The sequence below is a fragment of the Phaethon lepturus genome, unplaced genomic scaffold, assembly GCF_000687285.1.
Source record: "Phaethon lepturus isolate BGI_N335 unplaced genomic scaffold, ASM68728v1 scaffold1543, whole genome shotgun sequence".
Classification (NCBI taxonomy): domain Eukaryota; kingdom Metazoa; phylum Chordata; class Aves; order Phaethontiformes; family Phaethontidae; genus Phaethon; species Phaethon lepturus.
In genome coordinates, this window is record NW_010526783.1 from 55,177 (window position 1) to 79,699 (window position 24,523).

General features: G+C 43.0%; 1 protein-coding gene across 1 annotated transcript in view; it reads left to right on the forward strand.

Moving 5' to 3' along the window:
- Window positions 1-24,523, forward strand: part of LOC104617755 (DENN domain-containing protein 5B) — a gene marked incomplete at both ends in the record, with an annotated part of 51,288 nt that overhangs the window by 604 nt on the left and 26,161 nt on the right. The window contains 4 exons of the mRNA XM_010283163.1: window positions 4,693-5,359; window positions 18,006-18,193; window positions 21,589-22,125; window positions 23,527-23,758. Of these exons, the coding sequence (XP_010281465.1) occupies window positions 4,693-5,359; window positions 18,006-18,193; window positions 21,589-22,125; window positions 23,527-23,758 (1,624 nt within the window). The remainder of the gene's footprint in view (window positions 1-4,692; window positions 5,360-18,005; window positions 18,194-21,588; window positions 22,126-23,526; window positions 23,759-24,523) is intronic.

Sequence of the window (24,523 nt, forward strand, 5' to 3'; positions counted from 1 at the left end):
TGTTGGGTAGTCACTTCCAGTGGCACCTCTGCACCAATGCGTCTTCTGGACATCTCTTTCGTCTCAGCTAAGTTTGATGTCAATTTGTCTGTGTGGCTAAATCCAATGAACAGGGGAGGGAGGAGAAAACAGTTTCTAGAGTTTTATATGGGGGCAGTGACAACTAAAAGACTGATGATCCAGTGGAAATTTTCCCAAAGAGTTGATATTTAAAGGATGTTTCCAAAATCATCAAAGCACTTGCTAAGAACGAGTCCTGACAAAGACAACAGATTACTGGTATTTGAGGTAAAATTCCTAATACAGCAATTGCTATTTGTTTTCTAACTTAAAAGTAAACAGTTGTAATAATAACATTGAACAATATTACAAATTCCAGCTGTTTTAAAAAATGTGTATTGTGTTAAACTCAAAATTGGAAAACTCGTGAACCCCTTCCCCCCAGTCTAGTTTAGATGTGCTTCGTATTTGAGAAGAGTAGAACTACATACTTAGCTACTTCAAAAACAGAACCAACCTCATTGTATGGTGCAGGTGTGAAGTCAAGAGAATCTCCTGGCCCTCACCCAGGAGACAGAGAGACAGAGAACACACAAACCCCCACAAATAAAAAGGCTTTTGCATATACAAAAATGCATCTGGAACTTCTCTCTGCAATCATGCAGATGTAGAAATCTGAAGTTCATCTCAGTTTCTACTGAATTTAATTTTTTAGCATTGTGCCAGGTATTCAACATGAAAATGCAGGAGCTGGCAGTAGCAGTGACACCGAGAGCTGATACAGTGTGCCACAGAGTGCGGCACTGCGCACGCATAGAAAGGCGGAGATGAGCCTGATGACTCGTTTGACAGCTGAGGATTTCTGTCCTCTGCTTCCAAAGGTGCACTGATGGAAACGGTGCAGTATTTGGGCAGGTCTCTGCATCGCTTTGCTTATACAGAAGGCATGAAGGACTCGGAATGATGCTTCTTCAGCACAGTTGAGATGGTAATATCGCAACTACCAAGGCTACTTACACCTTTTGGTTCTGCCTTTGAATTGAGGGTGTTCAGAGGAGAAGTGGTAGGGGGTGTGCAGCAGGAGGAATATGGCAGCAGAAGGTAACAGCTGGAATTGCTGTGTTATTTGTGTCTCACATTACAGTTGAAAATGTCTAGTATTCATGAAGTGCGATCATATTATCGGACAAAAATGCAAGACTAAAACCAGCAAGAGACCTATTAAAATAAAATAATTGAACTGAGCTGCATTTAGCTGAAATCAAATAGCTGAAGAACGCATCCTTCATTTGCAATGTGTCTTGTAGAGGAAAAAAAAAAACGCATTTACTAACAGCAGCTGTATTTAATAGTCTTTTAAATCATCTTTTGGAAAACTTCTTTATTGTTTTGATCTGAAACATCGTTTAAAGTAATATCCACCTCCACAGAATCCCTTGAGGCAATTATTGGCCTTTCTGATCTTGCGTTGCTGTATTAGTTCTGCCTATGTGTTTGCTTTATGTGAGCTTCCAGAAGCAATTTTCCTCAGAGAAGAAAATGCATAAATCGTTGAGGGTTAACTTGTGAGAACTCTGGCTTTGCTGAATGCCTAAGGAATTTCAATTGCCTTCTGAAACCATCCTGTCGCTTTAAAAATAACCCCCTGAAGTCCCAAGCAATCATTCTGCCTTACGAGTCATGTTTTCTCTCCCTTGCAAAGTATATATCAAAGTACAGAGTTCTTTTTTAATAGGGAAGTATTTCTTTCGCCCCACTGCTTTTTGTGATTATCCCTGCCCAACGTCATGTGCTATCTTCTGTGGCCATTCTGCAAGTGATGCGTTGTACCAAACTGAAGTTCTCAGTAGAGAGGACAGTGAATTTTTTTAGGAAATAGACCTCCTGTTTTAGCCCTCTGGTTCATCGAGGTATAGAAATCCTTGCCTGTACTTCTGAAGTCCAAGGAAGCACTGTGCATTTAACATGTCATGGACAGAAATAAAAGAATTAAAGGTTCCCTGGTGTAATTTGAAGGAGCAGGCTTTAATACCAACAAAAGCATCTTTTTCTCCACCCCCTTGGAGCTTGCTGCTGTGATGTGTTGTGAACATGAAAAATATACAAGGGCTTAAAAAGTGAAATAGAGGATCTAACGGAGAAGAAGTGAACCAGTGTCAATGGGCAGTGGGCCAGAGGGGCCTTTTGGTTCAGAAGTACCTGCCACTGATGATGGCTGAAGGACGGAGGGGTTACAGCGTGTGTGTGTCCTGCCTCTGTGTTTAGGAAAAGGGCATCTCCTACTCATCACTTCTAGAGATGCGGTATGGATTAGTTGGTATCTTTTTGTCTGGTTTTGTGCAGCTTCCTTTTGTTTTTACAAACCGTGTTGATTATAAGCCTTATTGCAAGCACTATTTAATTTCATGTTTTTCTGCTGATAGATAGGTTTAAATATAAATAGTAAAATGCTCTGAAAAACCAAAATCCTGTCCTTTCATCAGTAATCCTGGACAGTTTTCTGTGTTTATACACAGATGCAATAAAGGTGACTGCCTGCCTTCTCACCGTTAGCCAGCCAGCTTCACCAGCAGGCAAAGCTTTCACCCCTCCAGCACGTCCCAAGCTGCTCTTCCCCAACACTCTGCTCTGGCGTGTGTGACAAACGCAGACGAGATGGGAGCTGGTTGATGTCCAAGGCACTAAGATTAAAGTTTTTATGCATTAACTGCAAATGTGAAGCTTTCTGTATTGCTGGAAAATGAGCACAGGCTCTTCCTTATGATCTTAGCTTCTTAAGTGACTCTTGGGTCGTTCTTCCCTGCCTTGGTGCTTTCCCTCTTCTTTTTTTCTCTGCCTTCTCCTGTGTCTTCTTGTAGGTCTAATGACAGCGGCAGTCTCTGTGCCAGGGTCTTAGAATGTCAATATTCTGTATATGCCAGGCTGTGGCTGAAACTTAATAGATGGGTGCCCCTTTGTATGTGTATACTCAATATATAAAGGACAAGGGAATAATAATTAAGGCTTGGAGGAAATTTATTTAATGCAGCCTTCTGAAACTGTCTCAGCTGATCTGAATTTCCTTGATGCTTATCTGTTCTTGATTGTACCATACATATAATTTGCTTATCCAGGTATTTTTCTGTAAAGTGAAGAAAATACAATCTTTGATAGTATTGAGATTAAAACCTATGATTTTGGTGTGATTGGATTTGATAAGGCTATAGCTGCCACTGAATGCTCACATTATAGAAATAAATTTTTATTAAGCAAGCCGGCCAAAAAATGAGGATAAGAGATATTTATTGTGCAGAACAAATTTAAATGAAGTGTGAAACAAGAATTTATTTTTCTTACTACTTCTTTACTGGAGAAGCCTTAACCATGGCACTGCTGTTAATGTCTCAATAAAAACTATAAACCTTTTGAATGAAAAATGAGGCTGCTGTTCAAAAATGGTTCAAGCTGCAATTTCATGGTTTATGTCAGCAAAGCCAATCAACTGAATTAAATTCCTCTATCAACTCCATGTTACTTATTTCCTTATTTATTACCGTTCAGAGGAATACATAAGAGCTGTCCTAGATAACTTAGAGGCTTGCTAGCACATAGTGAAGAGAGTCTGGACCACTTGCCTAAATCCCATCTGGGCTGGTAGCAGCTTTATCTGGCTGTCGAACGGCCTCTGCAAGGTGCACCGATGAAGTTCAGAATACCCGAAAAAATATATAATTATTTCTCTTGACCTCTTCCACCATCAGAAGAATTGGTCAAGGTGAGACATCAGGGGGTGAATACAGTTGTGTGTAGGTTCACAGGCCTTGGGAAAGTTGGCTTCTAGTGTTGCCTTTTGGAACAGGAGGAGCTCCCTCTCTTTCCTTTTATTTCTTCAGATGGAAGGTACAAAGGAAGCTTTAGTTCCTCATTTATCAACATACTGATTTTAGCTAGAACATAAGGAGTTTCATGCTGACGCACATTCAAACAAGTTTTGCTTGGATGTTTGTTATTTTGTATTAGATGGCTGATAGAATTCCTAAGGAATGTCTGGAAAAATGCCTCAAGTTATCACTAGGGCTATGTTTCAGAGAAACACCCAGTGTAGTAGAATCACTGCAAAAGATTTTGCTGAGTGGTAAATCAAAAACAAGGCTTTCATAGATTTTTGGGTGTTCCCCCCCACCTTCCTTCTTCCAATGTAAGCTATTTTGTAGCACTTAAGGAAGAAAGTAAATGTAATAGCTGTCAGTCAATTGTTTTGCCTTCTTTTGTGAAAATTAGGGAAGATCAAAGAATTTCAAGAAGTCTGTGATTTTAATGCAGATGCTCCCTTGGCTCTCTGATTTTAGAGCACTGTGGGAACAATATATATGAATGAGAACAAAACTGGATGCCTTTTATATGATGCTTTAAGTAAATGAGACAAAGGCTATTCAGTAGTGAAAATAATTTTACCAAGTAATGAAAATAAGTCATATTGACTTAATGCCCTCCAAAAATCACCCATCTATTTTCTTTTCTTCAGTCATGCGTATTTCTTCTTTTTAGCATCAGTTTTAGGCTGTTTGTTCTTGGGCTACTTTTCAGGGGGATTATTTATAATGATAAATGGCTTGTTATGATGCGTTAGGGGAAAAAAAAAGCCTGTAAAGCAAAAGTAGCAAAATAAAACTGTAGCTTAGTTAACTATATCTATTTCTTTTCTTTTCTTAGCTGTGTATGCCCAAAGGGCTGTCTTTTAGGACGCAGGCAGATAACAGAGATCCGCAACTCCATTCGTTCATCATCACCAGAGAAGATGGCTCTCGTACATACGGGTTTGTGCTCACGTTCTATGAGGAGGTCACAAGCAAGCAGATCTGCACAGCCATGCAAACGCTCTACCAGATGCACAACGCAGAGCAATACAGCAGCGTCTGTGCCTCCTCCTCATGCAGCATGGACTCGCTGGCCAGCAGCATTGACGAGGGTGATGCCACTTCCCTTGCCAAGCTCCAGCGGTACAACTCCTACGACATCAGCAGAGACACGCTGTACGTCTCCAAATGCATATGCCTCATCACCCCTCTGCCCTTCATGCAAGCCTGCAAGAAGTTCCTGATCCAGCTCTATAAGGCGGTGACCTCGCAGCAGCCACCACCTCTGCCCCTGGAGAGCTACATCCACAACATCCTCTATGAGGTGCCCCTGCCGCCCCCGGGGAGGTCACTGAAGTTTTATGGGGTTTATGAGCCCATCATTTGCCAGAGACCTGGACCCAACGAGCTGCCACTCTCTGACTACCCGCTGCGGGAAGTCTTCGAGCTGCTGGGCCTGGAGAACCTGGTCCAGGTTTTCACCTGCGTTCTTCTGGAGATGCAGATCCTTCTGTACTCGCAAGGTGGGCACTCGTTCGACGATGCGTCTTGGGTCTGTTCCCAGTGGGCAGTTCCTGAGCAACTGCAGCCACAGGAGCTAATACAAAGCTGTTGATTTTCAGCACACTTGTGAAACATGAGAATGGAGTGGAAAAATGTGAGAGAAATTAGTCTGTCCTAATGAAAGCACTAAATAATTGTTTCCTCCAGGCAGTCTAGATGCCGCTTGTTTAATTATGCATTGTATTTATCACTTGTGACAGCCAGCAATAGAATTCACTTAATAATTATCCTTACATTGCCCTTGATCATGCTGCAAGACAGCATGAAACTAATCCTATCTTCTGCAAAAATACCAGCAGAAAGTAATATATCTTGCAGAAAAGACTCTTGCTACTTTCTTTTTCAAATTTCAGCAGCATTTTGAAGTTTGGTGCGACTTCCTCCCTCCCGTATAATGGATGTGTTCTGGTAAAAGCACTAGAATTTTTTAGCACTTAGAGGCTGAAGCTTCAATGCTGGGCTGGAACTGAGTAGCGTTACAGGGCATCCCTTCGTAGTCCTACTTGAGAATATTTGGGAACCTTTCTAACAAGGATGCTGGTACTTCTTTTTGAGGTGCTTAAGGTTGCAATTGGCAAAGGCTAGCTACCCACCTAGTGGCCTTCTATGATGGAGTGACTACATCAGTGCACAAGGGAAGAGCTACCAATGTCATCTAGCTGGACTTCTGTACAGCCTTTGACATGGTCCCCTACAACATCCTTCTCTCTAAATTGGAGAGGTATGGATTTGATGGGTGGACTGTTGAGTGGATGAGGAATTGGTCAGATCATCACATCCAGAGGGTAGTGGTCAACGGCTCGACATGTCCAGATGGAGATCGGTGATGAGTGGTGTCCCTCAGGGGTCCGTGTTGGGACCAGTGCTGTTTAATATCTTTATCAATCACATAGACAGTGGGATCGAGTGCACCCTCAGCAGGTTTGCAGATGACACCAAGCTGAGGGGTGCAGTTCACACACCTGAGGGATGGGATGCCATCCAGAGGGACCTGGACAAGCTCGAGGACTGGGCCCGTGTGAACCTCATGAGGTTCAACAAGACCAAGTGCAGGGTCCTGCACCTGGGTCAGAGCAACCCCCAGCATCAGTACAGGCTGGGGGATGAAGGGATTGAGAGCAGCCCTGCCAAGAAGGTCTTGGAGGTGCTGATATAGTTGAAGATGTCCTTGCTCATTGCAGGGGGGTTGAACTAGATGACCCTAAAAGGTCCCTTCCAACGCAAACTATTCTATGATTCTACAATTGGTAGAAGTTGCTTGCACAGAGCCTGTCCACACTGAAGTATGCCAGCAAGCTTTTGAAAATCTGGCTGTACCTTTTCTCTTCTGGTTGTGTCTTTCTGCAATAGTGCAATACTCTGCTACAAGTTTTGGGAATCCTGAGTTAGTGCTGGGCAAGCTCTGAGGTTTTACACACCTATTACTGTTTCCTGTTATGATGTTGGTTGCTGTGAGTCTGAACCTGGTGGTATCTGGGTACCAAAAAGGTATGTGCTGCAAGTGTTGCAGTGCAGCAGAGCCTGAACAAGCCAAGTTCCAGTTTCCTGCTGACTTTCAAGGGATTGTCCAGAGTTTTTGGAGGTTCCTCTAAGTCTCACTAGATATCTGTCCAAATTACTTGGGTTCCCAGTTGGCTTCTGTGATGCTGACCCTAAATTAGTAAAATAGGCCTCAGGTAAAAGGTTTGAGGGTGGTGGTTTCATGAGACTAGAATGAACAACGTGAAACCAGGAGGTATGCGTACCTTTTAATGAAGAGAAGATAGTGAATACCTAGACTTCTCTAGAGATGTGGTTCAAGCAGTATCTCAAAAATCAGGCAGCCTGAAATGGGGAGGAGGGAGAGGATGGGAAGTCATGTAAAATGAGTATGGGTAACGAACCTCAGGCTCCAAAAATGAACTCTTGGGTTTGTCATATAAAAGAAAAGGTCAGTAAGTGTGTAATAGTAATACTAATGAATAAATGACCGAAAATGGGAAGAATGTTCAGGGAGGTGGATGGAGGGTGATACTTCTGAAAATGACTGAATTCAAAGCATTGTCAGTTCTTTGCAGAGCACTTCTCCACATGGACTCCAGGGGTTTGCTTTCAAGAACCAAAAATGAAGGGCTTTATCTGCTCTTGGCTTGAGTATGAGCAGAAATCCTGCTGTTAGTTTTGATTAGGCTGCTTTTCCCCTCCCTTCTGCTTCTGTGTGCGCGTGCTTAGCCCTTTCTTCCTCGGTTTGAATCGTGCTGCCTTTGCCACTTGACACCGGCGTTCAACATTAAGCAGCATCACCACTGAAATGCCTCCCCATCTCTGCTTGTCATTCCCACCCTGGTCCCTGCTTACAGACTTACTGAAAACAGCGATTTTTTTTTTTTTTTTTTTATACTGTAATCTAATACCATTAGGAAAAATAAGCTTGCCAGATTACGTTAGTAATATTTTGTGCAGATGGAAAGCAACCTGTGCATGCATTACTTTTGTAATAGTCCTTGAGACAGATACAAAATATCCACTAAATAATTTTGACTCAGTTTTCAGTGGCATGAGAAGTTAGATAAATCAGTGTTTTTTTTCCAATTACTGGCTATAATTTAAGGGTTGACTTGTTTGTTTTCACTGTAGGCTTTTTTTTTTTTTTTAAGAAAAATGAGATAGTGAGAATTAATCCCCTCCACCTTCCAAAATTCAGATGCCCCCCCATTATTGGTGAATCTACTAGGGATGTCCTTGACATGACCTTTACTTCCCTATCTAATATAGACACCACTTGATGGTGCTTGGGGAAAAGCATCCAGTTGCATTAGGGAAATTCTGTGATTATGTAAATAGCATCGTAATGCTGGTTCCCAGAAGTGAGGAATGTGGAGTGAAGGTCAAGTGCAAAGCCTCAGTTTTGGCATATCCTGACAGATGAGTGCTTGGCTAATTATGCACTGTGACTTCTTTTAAATGTCAGTCTTGCGACTCCTGAAAGAGGAAAACAAAGCAGCTCTTTTCCTATTTGAGATGTAACTAGGCTAGATACTACTGAAATCTCGCTAAGCTTTGAGATCCATCAGGGAGAAATGCTTTCTTAACTCCTAAGTTCTTTCAAGGCAAAAGATGAAAAAAAGTTTTTGGCTTACGTTATGTCTTGTTCCAAAGTAACAAATGAGAGTGATTTTGTAAATTTGTCCTTCCTTCCTTTTCTGCTTTAAAGAGAGTGGACTCGCTGCTCTATGTTTGCAGTGGCCTAGCCTTGCTGCAACCTTCCCAAACTCAGTAAGAGATTAGTAGAAGATGGTCTTGCCACAGGGTGCAATTTCAAGCAAGGCAGCATTATGAACTCACAGTCAGAATTCACTGAAACGCTACAGTAGTCAAGAAATCAGAGTACTGGACCAAAACCTACTTCAGTTCACCAAAATATTTCAGTGAGAGCGCTGCTAACGACACGTGTGGGAAATGTAACCTGACTTGTTTTGTGGTGCTCCTAGCCCTGTTGGAAGGAAGCTTTTCATTCAAGCTTGCCAAAAAAATTTGTTCTTTTTAAAGAATAAAGGCTTCTTTTGGAAAGTTGAGTGAAAAATATAAATTGTTGCACAACCCTGACTGGTCAAACAGCTTTAGTTCCAAACTTAATAGGCAAGTATGGACAGTGGGCAGCCAGAGAAAGGATGGTGATCAAGTGGCGTTGCACCTAGTTGATAATAGCAGCAAAGGGCTGGCAGGAAGGTTGCACAGAGACTGTACTGGCTTTTCTGGAGTGTTTGTTCTCTAGTGAACTAGGAGTTGGTGATTAAAAAGTTTATTTTTAACCCTGTAGCTGAGGCATAATGTTTCCAGCAGCCTGAACAAAGGCATCCAACTAACTGAAGAGGTGAGGGTGTTGGGTGACTTTACCCAGCTTGCCCTGGATGTGTTCCCAGCACGATACAAGAGTGTCTGGCACAGCTCTGCGGTGGGGACAGGACCAGTTGGTAACTGTTTGGACAGTAGCAGCCACAGTAAACTTTGGGTATCTAGTTGCTTTGTTCATGGTGCTTTATGGTGGCGAGTGGTATCGTATCACTTGGGCAAATGGAGGGATTGCAGTGGACTGCAACTTCCCTTTGCAGCTGTGGTGCTCAAGCAGGGGCGTAGAGCGGCTGACATAAAAGAGTAAGAGCTTATTTTTTGAGCTCATTTTTTAAGCTGTTTCATTCCCAAACATTTTGGACTGCAGGCAACTACCTTAATCCTCAATATGGTTTAAACGTTAAAGCGGCCTGATGCTACAGAGCTCTTACCGTGGCTTTACAAACCACAGTTTGGGAGCTGCTGATGTGGATAACTGTGTCCTTCTGGGGCAAAAGCCACTATGACCAAAGCATTTTAGTCTGAAGCTATGAAACATCTGTGCGGCTTGGGAGCAGCAAACGGTGCTGTTGCAGCGTTAAGGCAAAAGAGGCAGCAAGGCGAGGATAGCTGGGCAACTGGCAGAGACCTGCGCTTGCACCCTAAATGGCAAGACTGAAACGACAAGTCCTTACTGTTAATGGAGACAGCGTGGACTTCCAGGGAGTTAATCAAAATCACTGCCGGTGGGTAGATGTAATAGACTGCTGTCAGTGCCGACTTTGGCCTGCAGAGGTGACGCAGAAAGCTTTACCTGAAAGCACTAGAAGCAGAACCCCTGTGGCTACAGGTTACATCTTCCTGCATATAGAGAATACTTTTAAGTTTGAATAGGGCCAAATTTTAACAATGGGGCTTTGAAAACCAAGGGCAGGATTAGGTGTTTTTCCCCTGCAGTTCTTCAGGGTGCAGTCTTTGGTTTGCAGCCTCATAAACTTCGTCCTCTAGAATTCAGAGCTTGGATTATGATGTGTTCCTGTGGCTTTCCAAGGGAGGACGCAAGAACTACGAGACTCCCAATAGAGCAGAAAAAACTGATATAGAGTCATACTTGTTATCACTACACAAGGCACTGTAGCACATATGTAACGTTGTGTAAGCTTGGGGCTTACAGACTTTCATTTATGAAACAGTCTTGCTGTTGTAGTTTCATTATAGTTTATTCAATTCTAGACATTAATACTCGTTGCAAGTGCCCTTTATTTTATTCAGAGCACAGCTCTCCCATGCGACGGCGGCAATGTAAGGGTATTGTGAATGTCCAGGCTTCCAGCAGCATCCAAGTTAATAACACTCTGTGATGGCTGCTACAATTTCCCAAGGATCGGTAACAAAACGCCACTGGCCTGAGATGTCTGCTGGAGAGAGATGAATTAAACTGTGGGCTCTGCGAAAACCTCGGCAATCTGTTTTGTACGTCTGCCTTTCTAGGGATTTAAGCATGAGAGGGAATGTGTGGATGAGACAAAGATAAACTTCTTAGAGCTTAGGCTGTTTCTTCTCATTATAATTTTGAGCATTTCCCAAGTTGTTTTTCAAAGGGCTTGAGTAATTGCTCCTCAAAGATTGAAATAGTCTTTGCATTTTTTTTCAATCTTAGAAATTATAATACAATTTACTATGCATATATGTAGTCATTGCCCATAAAAAGGTGGTGCCTGAAAGATCTTTCTTACAATGTCTGTTTTGGGAGACATTTTTTAAAAACTAATATGTGCATGATATGTTGGCTTTTTAAAGCATTTTTACACCAAATAGTTATGTAGAAAACCTTTGCTCTTTTCTGCTCGTTATTTAAATAGTTGAACTCCCCACTGGTGTTCATCATAACCAATGGGAAACTATTGCAGAGCTAATGGTGAACAATTTACACAGGGACAAAATATGTCTATGCTGTGAGAGACCCAGAGTTACAGCCTCAACAGTACCGCAGTCAGAGGAGACCGCAGCGCATGTTCCCCTGGAAAGGATACAAGTAATTGGATAGAATGATCAAATAATCAAATGTCCTCTTGGTTTTCAATGTAGGTCAAAAGACAAAACCTTTTTTTTTTTAATGGAAAGTTGCTCAATTTTGTTAGCTGAAGTCAATATGGCCTGAAAAGTCAAGTTTTTAAAGCAGCTGGAAACAAGGAGAAGCAGCTAGTAGAGGTCTGTACCGTAGCCCCGCGCTAGTTTGTAGTCACAATGAAGTGTGGAGGAAGATTGACAGCTGCTTTTAACACTATGCACGCAGGCACACACTCCACCACCTCTCCACTTTTTTTTTTTTAATTGGATCTTACTCTTTTCCATTATAAAACATCTTTACCTTTTAAGAAACCCAGGGGAGCCAGGGGGGAGAGAGTTAAATTTGGCCTTTACATTCCAGCTATGGCAACTGCCAGGTAAGGACCACGGCAGTCAAAAGCGGTCTTGAGCAAAGGTGTTGCCTGCTGGAACCCGTGTGCTGCCCCGGCAGCTGTGGGGACGAGCCCCGTATCCCTGCATCGTCAGAGGCATCTTCGCATGTCCTGCTGCGCCTTGTCAGCTCTGTCACAGACTTTTTCCCTGCTCTCGGCGGCTTAACCGTGCCAGTAACGGGAGCTAATTCAGGTTTTCCTGTGAATTAATTCTTAAGGTGGCTCTTAATCAGCAGCTAATTTACACTGAACCACTGGTGGCAGGCTGTGACACGGATAAATTGTATAAATGGAAATTTATTGAAGTGGAAGTTATTTTTTTTCCCCAGTAAGCGTGTGCCAACAAGGGAAAATGGGAAGAATGTGCTTCGGTGAACATCGGCCTCAGGATGTTTCCCTTGGGGCAGGGCTGACCCCCAGTTTGGGAGGCTCGTTCTTAGTTCAGGCAGTTGGATGCAGGCTCGTCTTGATCATCCTGTTGAAAATACGTATTTTCAGATTCGCATAAATTGCCACTCTGCTTCTGTCTTCGAACTCATGTGCTGTGTCGCTCGCTGGTAAATCCCCTCTTCTGTGGGACATAAAGGGCATTGAGATGCGTGGGTCGTTCCCCGGGACTGGCTGCTGGTTACAGCCCCGTGTCGCTGACCTGGCCAAGTTCCCTGAAGGCAGCACTGCTGCAAGGTAATTTCTGTGGCGAATAAACGTTTCCTGAATTTTTGTGCATTTTATCTGAAAGTCACCTGGTCTGGCTTGTCAGTCATCGCAGCTGCCAGTATGTGAACCACATGAAAGATGGAAGCTTTCAGGGCGCTTTGAAGTCTGTGAGACTTGCATGCCTTGCTTCTGTGGAGCTAGTGAGATCTGATTTGAAAACCATTTGCTTTCATAAACAATTTTTGTCTCAGATGTGAATTTCAGATTTCTTTTTTCATCTGCAGTATGCTATATATAAACATCATAGGTTTGAGGGTACTAAGACACTAGACAGATCTCATAACTGTTGTGCACCGTTCCTGACTCATGCTCAGAGCAAAATATTAATTTTTATTTTCCAGTTTTTCCAAGGTACCTGGCTGAGATAATCTGTATCTTGTTACAAAAAGTAGCAGTTGAATAGCAATTGCTTTTAAGACTTTGACTGAAGAGGTAGCATGTGGAAAAGCTATTAGTTACAAGAATGTTTTAAAGCTTGTTCAGGTGTGTCCCTCTGAAGAATTAGCTCTTAGTCATTAAGGTTCATTGATTTTTTAAAAAATTTTCTTTTTCTCTCTGTTGGTGGCCTTGTTTTGTTTAAAGCTATTGCTTAAAATTGTTTTTTTCCTTTCGACAAAGTACTTTTTGAGAACATCATCTGATTATCGTCGTCCAGGATACTTATTTAAACACATGGCTTCGCAAAGCTGTGGTTGTACTTCATGCATGTTCAAAAAGCAGTAGAGGAAAGGAATTGGTCTCCAGGTAACTCATCGTTTCAAATGCTTCCAAGTGCTTTCAAATTGTATGTGAAGTGGGACTTAAAAAGGAAAAGAAAGAGGAGGCGTGGTCAATTTTTTTGAAGCATCGTACTGGATTTAGAAGCTCTAGGCTGAGACTCCAGCTCTGCAGTAGGCTTCTGACGTTGCCTTTGGTAGGTTACTGGAACAGAGAGCTGGATAACTGCCAAATTGTTCTTTCATCAGGAAGACTGGGTGTGTTGAAGCTGGGAGAAGAGCGTACTGATCACAGAACGGCATTTCTGGGTTGAATGAGCACGTGTGTGCTCTGACACATATCTTGTGCTAAAAAATCCTGTGATTGGGCATTTGCTGAGAAGGTCCAAGGTGAAATTCTCTTCAGCTGGATTATGACCAAAGATTTGAACCCGTTTGGAAGGTAGCACCTGAACAAGGGAGGTCTTAGCAATTCTGGGCAGGGGTAACGTTGATGCCTCTTTCCCCCTCTCAAAGGATCTTGGTTTTGCTTTGCTGCAGCATGGAAAGGATTTTGAGATATCAGAGTCCTTTGTAGCAGGAAAAGCAATTTTTATCTTGAGCTTTGTGAGTTTCTTAACATCTCAGAGCTTCTATACCCAATCTATAAAATGAAAGGAAAAGGATTATTTTGATTTGTTTTGTCAGTCACTGCCTGTGTTTGGACTGTAAGCTCTTTGGGGTAGATCTTTCTGCATGCACAGTAGCTGTTGTAATATCATGCTGATTGGTTATTGTCCTGTTGTTATATTATGAAGAATCAACACCAAGACAAATGTTTGTCAAATTTTATCCTCCTTCAGGAAAACATTTATATTGAGTTGATGTTCAAACACTGAAACCATTTCCATTTCTAGCACAAAATAGTGATTCGTAATTGTACAGGAATCTTTCAGGGTTTGCATTTTAAGTTGTGTCTTGCAAGCCGTGTGAATATTTCCAGACCTTTGTAAAGTGTGGCTGAAATGTGGTGCTCGTGCAGTAGAACTGCCAGCCCGCAGCGGTAGTGGTTCCCCGCTGCGGTTACTTGTCCTGGACGGGGAAGCGAGATACAGGGACTTGGCCAAGGGCCCCCAGCAGATGCTGCCAGAACAAGGGTTTGGATCCAAAGTCTTTGAACTCAACTCTGTTGCCCTCTTCTTCACTTAAGGAGAAGGTTAAGTGTGAGAGACAGACCGGTGCCAAATCCAGCTAGGCGGTTGTTAGGAGGCAGCAAGTTGCAATAGAAGCCGTAGGGGCCATTTTGCCCTGGGATTATCCTCCCTGAGCAGTTTCTCTTGGAAAATGTCCCGTGTACGAATTAGAGGTCTAACTCTGAACACAAAGAACTTGCTGTAAGGGCTGCGCTCAATGACGTTCCTTGTCCTCGAGAAGGCAGGGTAGTTGGCCATCCCAAGAAGGTGGGGCTAAGGATGCAGGTAAAGCTGCCAAGCAAAATAAATACTGTGGTATAAGATATCATCACTTTGGGAGTGGGGAGAAATGGAAACTGAAAGGAAGAGAGGGATATAGCAATGCAAATAAGAGAGATGGAGCAATCAGGTGGAAAGGAGATCTAGGGTAAGAGAAATTTAAAGCTAAAGCCCAACTGCACATATATATGTGCTTGGAACATTCAGTAAGTCTCCAGATCTTCTGGGTCCTTTCTCCACTGTCCTGGGCTGTGCAGAAAAGAGAAGAGGGGGCACTGCCCCAAACTTAGGTCTCCACTGTCCACTACTTATTTCTGTACCCAGAGATGATTTTTCATGGATCAGGTCTTTGTTCTGCTGGCAGCAGTTGCTGCTGTGGGCCATCACGTTGCGCTGCGACCTTCTGCTCATCAATTTAAAGCAGTCAGTAGTAGCCTTGTTGGCATCGCAGGGCCTTTTGCTGTGTCCAGTGTGGCAGGTGAGCCACGCGAAGAGGAAAAGATTTATTTCACAGATCTCAGGAAATTGCCTTGATTTGAGCCATTCATCACTTTGAGTTTGTAACCTTCTGTGGATGTCACCCAGACAGTGGTTTTACTTTTTATATCTTTTCTGGATGTTTCTTGATGTCAAATGTAAAGAAAGCAGGACTGTTATGTCCTCATTCTGCTCAACAGACAGGCCTTTCTCGAAAGACACTCCCTGAACGGGTGAATACTATCTAATCCCCTGTTCTAGCTCTAAAGGTTGGAGTAGGATCAGAGAATAGTTTTCTTACCTGGGCCTGTCATTCATAAAATAACAGCCAAAACTTTGCTTGCAGTCAGAGATTGTTATCAAAGTCTAGTAGCGTTGGTGGGAGAGGATCTGGAAACTCTCTCTCCCGTGATGCAAGCAGGCAGAGTCTCTACAAACCCTGTTTTTTCCATCTGCTTCCATTCTTTCTCTCCTTCCTCTCCCCCCTCGCCCCCGGCTTTTTTTTCTCTCTGGTTTGGGGAAATGGAAGAATCCTTTGTTTCCAGGTTGTCCTCAGTAACCACGTAAGCTTCCCTCCAATGCTGATAGTATAAGAATCTCTCCATCAAAAAAGACTTTATGCCTTACAGGACAGGTGTCTAAACTTGTACAGGCTTGAAAATAAACATGCATCAAAAGAACCATTTCCAGTTTATTTAAATGCTATTTTTCTGGAAGAACCTGGGAACTTCCTTCTCTTCAGTGAAAACTGTTGGGTACATAAATGGTTTTTATCTCTGCTAACCTGTAACAAGCATTGTTAAATTGCCTAATAATTTGGTCATCACTAGTTTTCTTAAAATCAGCTTTCCTCTAGTAAATTGGTTACAAAACTGTGCTAGTGACCATGTTTAAATATTATCAGTAGCATCAAAGAAAAGTGAGCATGCATTTCCGGAGTTGAATGCCCTCGTCCAAAAAGATACTTGCAATGTTGCTGTGAAGACCTGTTACTTCACATGGCTATGTAGATCAGAACAGTCTTAAAAACTGTCTCATGCATACTAAGAGATGCTACTTTCTGTATTTGATTTTTTTTAAATTTTGTTTTACCCTTTAAAGCTTTTGTTATGTTGAAATGTTATGAGTCGCCTGAGCTTCAGCGGTAGGTGTTGGAAGTTGATCCTGTTTAAGTGCTCCTCAACAAGACATGTCTAATTATAGACCGTTGCATAGGGGGAGATTCATAAATGGCTGATCTGTAGCTAAGAATGGTTTTGAGGTGTAACCTTGAGACTGACTTGTATGCATGAAAATCATTTTGAAGATTGAGTGACTAGCGATTAGTAAGACAAAATGAAAAATGTTTTTGCCCTGCCAGCTGACCTTCTGCAGATCGGGGCTGGTTTTCCACAGAGAAGTGCTTAGCAAGAAGGAGAATGGGTTATGCAATTTGTTGGTTTAATTTGCATATTTATTCAAGTGCATCTTCCCAGTGACCTCCTAATAGCAGAGCAGTGTCAGGTGACAGTGCTTTTGCTGTCGCTGATGTCTGCCACGGTATCAGGCTGGCTTGTTCAGGAGGCGGGAAGGGCCAGGCTGGGTTCCTGTCCATGCCAAGGAGAAAAGCCTTCTTACCCGACCCAAAAACCAGAGTGTTCATACATGTATCTTTAATTTGATGGAGTGGGGCAGAGGGGCTAGGAGAGATGGGCAACGACTCAAGTGTTACCAAGGATCTGGTCTTCGTGAGGTTGAAAATCTTTTGGTTGCTCAAGCCAAAGCTCATGAGACTTGCCTGGCACTGATGAGAACTGGTTTTGGATACAGCCATAGTAGAGACATCCTTTCTGCCGCTCTTGCCGGTTACTGATGGTGTACCCATGCACTGAAGGTGCGAGGAACAACTCATTTTGTGAATAATAGAGCAGCTTTCACAAGTGGTGGAGCCCCAGGATGGGAGTCAGAACTGACTCTCCTGCTTGTCTGTGTGACGCAGAAGCTGCTGTAATGTGGAGTAGAAGCAACCAGGTGGTTTCACATTCACCAGCAGCATACAAGACCCAGGGGTCATTACCTGTTTCCTGATGAATTGTCTGCAGTTTGAGATTTGCTGTAAGGATGACCATCTCTTTAATACCAACATGTGATTTTTTTTTTTTTTTTAAACTGTATTCTCACATTCAGATTCCCTCATTTATATTAATAAATAGGTTGTGGTATTGCATGATGCCAGATGGATATTTGAGAAATAATTTGCTTATATCCAAATTGTGAAATATTCTTGCAGCTCAGCTGGATCAAATTAAATTTTAATTAAAAAAAAATAACATGTTTACTTGAACCAAAACATTGCAAAGCAATAAACTAGTGAATTAAATGCAAATTTGGGAAAATAATGCAATACAATGCTACCTCTACAGAATATTTTTAAGAACTAAATTTCTGTTAGGCTTCTGTTTGGATTTTACTTTTAAAATAATGCTTTTGAACAGTTAGGGACTATAATCTTCTGCTGGTATGTGACCAAGGTGAGTCTCCTGGAAAACACACTCAGCCTTAGAATTAGTAGTAAGTGGAGCAGAAGCAGACAGGCAGGAGGAAGCAAGAAAGTCTTACCACAATGTTTCCTTGAAGTTAACTTCTTTTTTTTCCCCTTTTCCCTTGTTAAAATACATGCTTTTTATAGAATCAGAGTATTATTATCCTGCAATTTAGAGAGAACTTTTGGTATACTTCTGATAAATTAATTTAACGATGGAAAAGATCTAGATAAGATATGAATACTTATGTTCATCAGTTTCTTCCTGGGGCTAATGAGTTTTGACGAATTAAATAATGTTTAAGGCTTTTAAGTACTGTCTCATTTTCAAAAGAACATCTTACCATATAAACATGGTTTCTGTCTTGTTTTGTCACTGATGTCCTTGCCTACCAGATTTCAAAAGCGAAACACAGAAAGATAATTTAATGTCTGTCTCTCTCCCTGACTAGATTATCAGCGTCTGATGACAGTGGCAGAGGGGATCACGACGCTGCTGTTCCCATTTCAGTGGCAGCATGTGTACGTCCCCATCCTTCCTGCCTCTCTTCTCCATTTTCTGGATGCTCCCGTTCCCTACCTGATGGGGCTGCAGTCCAAGGAGGGAACCGACCGCTCCAAGCTGGAGCTGCCTCAGGAGGTCAGTGTCTTGTCTTTGGTCTTGCTATCCTGAAATGTGTTATTAATATTTGTGTGAATCGCTGCTGGAAAATGCCATACCTGGCATTAGGACGCTTCTTTGGCACCATGAAGACTGTTTGCCAGCAGGAGTGAGGTCATGGGGGAAGCCTCTGCAACCCTTCCTGGTCCTTTTCTGAATTTAATGAGTTCTGCTAATTGCATTGACTTCTAAATGCTTTTCCGTCTGCTTCTTGCTGTGATGCTGAACGTTTCTCTGCTTTGCCTACATCACATACTTCACCGAGTTCTGTTACTCCTTGTCAGCATCACAGTCCTATTGACAGAGGGCTAAAGAGTGTTTCATCTGGGGATGGTCTTTATGAATCTGGATCTCAGGTGCAGTTGCTAGAAGGTGTAAACCTGTCCCTGACCACCTGCTGCTGCTGAGAAGCATATCCCGTCCTGCCAGCCTTGTCCCACCCACGGTGAGCCCACGTGTTCCTGGATGGGTTAAGGTCTCTTACTAGACCAGCATCCTGGCCTCAAACAAGCCAGGTTTGCATTAATACCGTGCCTGTGAACCACCAAGAGGCATACACACATGCATACTTTAAAAATATTGACTCACTCCAATGATGGTCCTTTGACTGAAGATCTTCAGTCCTCCCTTGCAATGGGAATTGAAAACTTTTCCTGGTCTATCACTTTTTTCCCCAGAGAAAAAAAGGAAGAAAAGGTCATCCTCCTCATCTAGGTGTTAGTCACTGGTGATGGAGAGGGAAATAGAAATTTTTCTCCTGAAAATTTGAGCAAGATGATTAAAACTGCTTTGCATTTTAACCTGGCCACTGATCACTCTCCGTACTGCAAAGTCTTTGGGATATTGCTAGCCTGTCTGCATTCAAGATGGTGACTGGACACCTCTCTTGAGCATACCATGCATTTTAACTTGCATTTCTACTTAAAATCAGTGAGATCCCTAAGGATAACTGTTTGTATGACTGTAACACCTCGTGACCGTGGCACGGCTGTGCTCAGCTCCATGCCGGGACCCCTCCTGGGGCCAAAGTCCCTAAGGCTTGCTTTATATGCTCTTACTGAGAAGGCAGGTGGGAGCAGCAGCAGAGGAGAATATGCAGGAGGGGGAGTTTGCTTGTGAAAGTGGAGGGATAAACACAGGACAAGGACAATATGGTTTTAAGAAAGGTCTGTTTTAAGTATTAGGTGGAGGTGACTGGTTATTAGCCTAGGTGGCACGTAACAGTACAAGTCCAGTCTTACCTCGTGGATGCAATGGCTCAATTGCCTGAAATTTGCAGTGGTGTGGAAACGAAGCTGGTATGTAGCTATGCTTTTCAGTAAAACCATGCTAATATTACATAATTACTGTGATTTTTAAAATTATTAGTCATATGCTTTTAGTTAGCAAATTAAGCTGTCATTTTCCCTAAATTAAAATTTTAATGTGGTGGGCTTACAGTATCACTGGAATAACAAATTAAATATTGCCAGTGAGGAAAGAGTAATAGTGGGGTAGAACCCCACCCCTCTGTTACGATGTTTAACAAATGAGTGAAAAATATCAGCACAGCATTTATGAACACCACAGGTCCAGTAATAACTGTGGGAGAGGGAAAGAAAGAAAGGGTATTGAACAGGGAAGATCTTGAATCGCAAATACCTCTAGACAATAAAAAATAGAAAATCCTTCAACATGTGATGAAGCGGTGATGAAGCGCTGTTCGCTTTTAGCATTCCTTTATTGTTCAGGCCAGGGGCTAGCTTTTCAAGCTCTTGGTCTAAATATAAACCATTTGTTTGTTAGAGATAAAAATGCTAGCAACTGGCCATCGTGCTGTCTTAAGGTTACTAATCTCTCTGCATTAACTTTAATCATCAGACGTTTTTGAAGAGAGAAGTGAGACCAATTCCCCAAGGGTTTTCTGAATCCAAATCTCATTTTTCAAATTTTGTAAATGATATGCAGAGCTGAAATTAAAAAGCCTTTGAAATGAAATAGATAAGAAGACAGTCCCTAAGCTAAAGAACTGTACTGACGCATACCACAACTCTTTAATAGCTGTATAGTTAAGTAAAGCAAATTGTTTTGTATGAAGAAATGCTTTTCTTTGTACAGTCCAAATTCATTATGAAAAAGTAAGCTGAAGGGACGCTTCTGCTTTATTAAATGAATCCTAATACCCTTTAAAGTATCTGTGTGAAAGGTGATTAATGTCAAACACATCCCTGAAATATCCAAAATATAACCATGTTTGCTGTGGAATGGATTGTCCTGCTAAAGGAGGAAAATACGTCCTTTCTGTTCATGTAATCTGAAGATTAGTCTACAGTGTTTGGTGAGAAGAACAGTAGAAGTGCCTTGGAGAAGGTGGAGGAGCTGTGCTAATGGCCAAGTCAGGCTGACAAAGACCTGCTGCTGCTGCCCTGTGGGTTCCTGCAGCTCGTTCTGCAGCTTTATGCCAGGGTAAAACCCTTCGGAGCTCAGCACCTTGGGAATCTGACCCGGTTTAAGATTTTATTCGGCACAGTGCACTCAGAGAATTTCAGCTGTAAGCCGCAGTTCAGAAGATCAATTACTGTGTTTCATTCTGCTATTATTCCTGAGGGTGCATTTGCAATGTAATTAATTTTTATATAGGGTTCTTCCATCCCCCCATTGACACTTTCTAGTAAAAGTCTCTGCTCTACTAGATTCATATCTTCACTTACCTTTAATCTTATGGGCTGAGATCCATCTCCATGCATAGCAGAGCTGTCTAAAAGCACTCAGTTTAAATCTCAGGCAGAGGAATTGCCAAGATTAAAAGCCTCCATCGAAGTAGGGGGTAGGGGGGAGTGGGGAAATAGGGCTTGACCTCCAGTGGACAAGCTATACTCAGACACGATCCCAAAGGATTTGCATGGGACCCTCTTCTATAGCTTTGCTCGTAGCAGCATTATCTTTCTCACTGAATACCTTGTTCCTTGGTAGCACAGCTACAGAGGTTTCTTGCAGTTGGGTCCTAGTAAAATAAACGTGCCCTTGAGATGCAGCAATTCACACAAATAGTATTTACGTGGGCTGAGAAGTGGTGCTGCACATCCTGCTTGCTGATGTGTCCTTGTCTGGTCTGGGAGGGGATATCACATCTTTGTAGTTGGAAGTTTGGGATCTGCAAGTCCCAGGAGAAAAAGAGGGGGCAGGAGACTTTATTTGTTAAATCATTGCCATCCAGTTGGCCCCCAGCTTTACTGAAATCTGAAATGTCACAGGCTAGACAACGCAGCTTAAGTCTCCTGCATATGTGTGCTCTTACCCTTTTGTTTGGAAGCACCCTGGGAAAACAGGGCTACTTAGCAGAGGAGCCAATTCAGTGCTGAGCGTCCGTTTTGAAACTTCTCTTTGTATTTCAGGCAAACTTGTGCTTTGTAGACATCGATAACCATTTCATCGAACTGCCAGAGGAATTCCCCCAGTTCCCCAACAAGCTGGAGTTTATCCAGGAAATCTCTGAGGTTCTCCTGCAGTTTGGGATCCCGCCGGAGGGTAACCTGCACTGCAGTGACAGTGCCACCAAACTCAAGAACCTGGTTCTTAGCGACTTCGTGAACGACAAGAAGAACGGGAACATCCCTGGCAATGCCCTCAACATGTACGAGCTGCTGAAAGGCAACGAGACGATCGCCCGCCTGCAAGCTCTTGCCAAGAGAACGGGCGTGACGATGGAAAAAATGACCATCACGGCTCCCCTCGCGGAGAAGGAGAAGCATGGGAAGTTACCGTGTGAGGAGGTGGAGCTGAGGGACTACAAACTGAACGTGCAGCTTCGCGAGGTTTTCGCCAACCGCTTCACGCAGATGTTTGCAGACTACGAGGCTTTCGTCATTCAGGCTGCCCCCGATATGGAGTCGTGGCTGACAAACAGGGAACAAATGCAAAACTTTGACAAAGTAAAGATAGCTGTGTATTAATTTTTCCATCTGAAAGTGTTTTGGGGAACAGAGGGGGAGAATAGCTGTATTATGTATATATAGCCTAGGTACTCTTTAATCCACCATTCCTCATCTGCCTGGCAGAGATTTGTCCGTTTTGGTTACAGAGGGCCAGACTGCCTGCCCAAGTAACGTGGTGCAGATCCACTGAGCCGGTCAGAGCCATTCTGGCTTATATGAACTAAGCTGGCAGGGGTCTGTCCAGCTGATGGGGCTTCTTCTGTGGGTTTGGTGGAAGGGTAGCAATGGGAAGTGACTTTTTTTTTTTTCCCCCTCTTTTCTTTGCTGAGAGGAGAGGTGCACATATGAGACAAAACCCAAATCCAGTCTTTCTTGTTTCCTATATCTCGCAGTAGGGCTTTTTGTTAATGAGTAGTGTTGTTCTGTAGAAGGTTACCACATCGTTACGGCAGAAGAGTGCTGTTACGGTTCCCTTGTAGTGTGTACACAGGAGTGAAAAGGAAGCTGAGATTAGAAATGGGGAGATAAACTGACTGTGGGCCAGCAAGAGGAATGAGAAGCATTTGGAAGCTTGCACAGTTGTTATTTTCTAGTGACTCTGCAAAGTAGATAGTGCTCTTAGCCATCAGCTTTTTCAGATACAAGTCCTTCTCCAAGGAGAATGTTACAGGGATAAACAGTCAGGAACAGACTAAATATTGATTTGATTCAGGTTTTGATTAAAAAAAAAAAAAAAAAGCTGCCATGCCTTTTATTGGTCTTGTTTGTATTTAGGCATTGAACAGTGCAGCATTCAAAAGGAGGGGGTTGTTTGGGCAATCTCTGCTAGTAATGCTACTATAAAATGGGCTGATAAGGTTAGGGTTTTCAAACCTCAGAGACTTAGGCACACGCTCAATTTTAATTGGAATGTCATGATTAATTGTCCTGCTTAGCCTCACAAAAGAGCATTAGCTGAAGAGCACTGTACACCCCTTGATATGTATGTATGACACCTTAATAAGCGGTCGGGGCCTAAGCAGGGTTGCACAGACCAGAGGTTCCGAGTGGGCACACATGGCAGCGGTCTGCTGTGGCTCTCACAGGGCTCCTACTTGCGGGTGGTAGCTGCTAGGCTGCTTTGAAAGAGCTGGCAGCACAGGCACTTCTTCAGTAACTCCATATTCCCTTTAGCTGTCGAGAAGCCTCCCCGACTGCTTATTTCTCACGGTCCTGACCGAAGAGGTCACCTGTGAGCCAAATAGCTGGGCCCTGCCCTCCCCAGGAGGTGTTTTTTGTGGTAGGGAGGCCTTGTCCAAGCCTCCCCGTTGGCTGCTGGGTCGGTTCTCTGCTGCAGGACAGCTTGTCGTGTTGACGCCAGGCGGGAACGTGGCACTAACGAGCTGTTCTGTATTCCAGGCTTCCTTCCTTTCGGACCAACCCGAGCCTTACCTCCCATTCCTTTCACACTTCATTGAAACACAGATGTTTGCAACCTTCATAGACAATAAGATAATCTCCCAGTGGGAAGAGAAGGACCCTTTTCTGCGAGTTTTTGACTCCCGGATTGAGAAAATAAGGCTGTATAATGTCAGGGCCCCTGCACTGCGGACGTCCAACTATCAGAAATGCAGCACTTTGAAAGAAGCAGGTATGTTCAGGTGGGCTAGTGAAATATTCAGAAGTACAATGTCAGCCACAAAGAAATACATGTCTTCAGTCACCTGAGCGTTGCAGCCAGTGAGGAAGCCCTAGAGCTACCTGAGAAGGATTCAGTGGTGTTCTTGTTTTCCCTAGACAAAAACTTCAGCATGCTTTTAAACACCAAAAACAGCAGGAGCCTTTACCTTCCCTTTGAGCTCTCCTAGGCTGGTGCCTTTAATAAACACAAACCAAATGCCAGGACTGGGCTCACTGTTTCTCATTTCAGGCGGCTCCTCTTCCATTGCCAGGAGAGCTTTCCTTCACCGTGGTGGTGGGACCAGGGCCAGCCACACTGAGGAGCCAAGCCCCGGTGTCTGCTCCACTGGCCTCATCTCCCCCCTGCTTCCTGTAAAAAGACCTTTTTTTTTTTTTTTTTTTTTTTGCCTTATGCAATTTGGTTGGAGCAGCAGGGGATGCTGGGCACCTAATCCTGTGTGGCATATTTAGTAGCTCCAGCAATAGATTCTCAATGTTAATGAACAATATCCTGTGTACTGAAGATTTGGATTTTTTTTCCATTACAGTCAGAGGATGCATTTTCAAATTATACTTGAGTTTCTTACCGTGCAAGTATTTATTTCATTTTCAAGTAATACAGGGATATTACACTCTTAAACTCATTGGGACACGTATTAATGAACTGGGGCAAACACATTCCTCATGGTGGTTGTTTTGTTTTTTTAAATTCCTTCAGAGCATTTCACTTGTTACA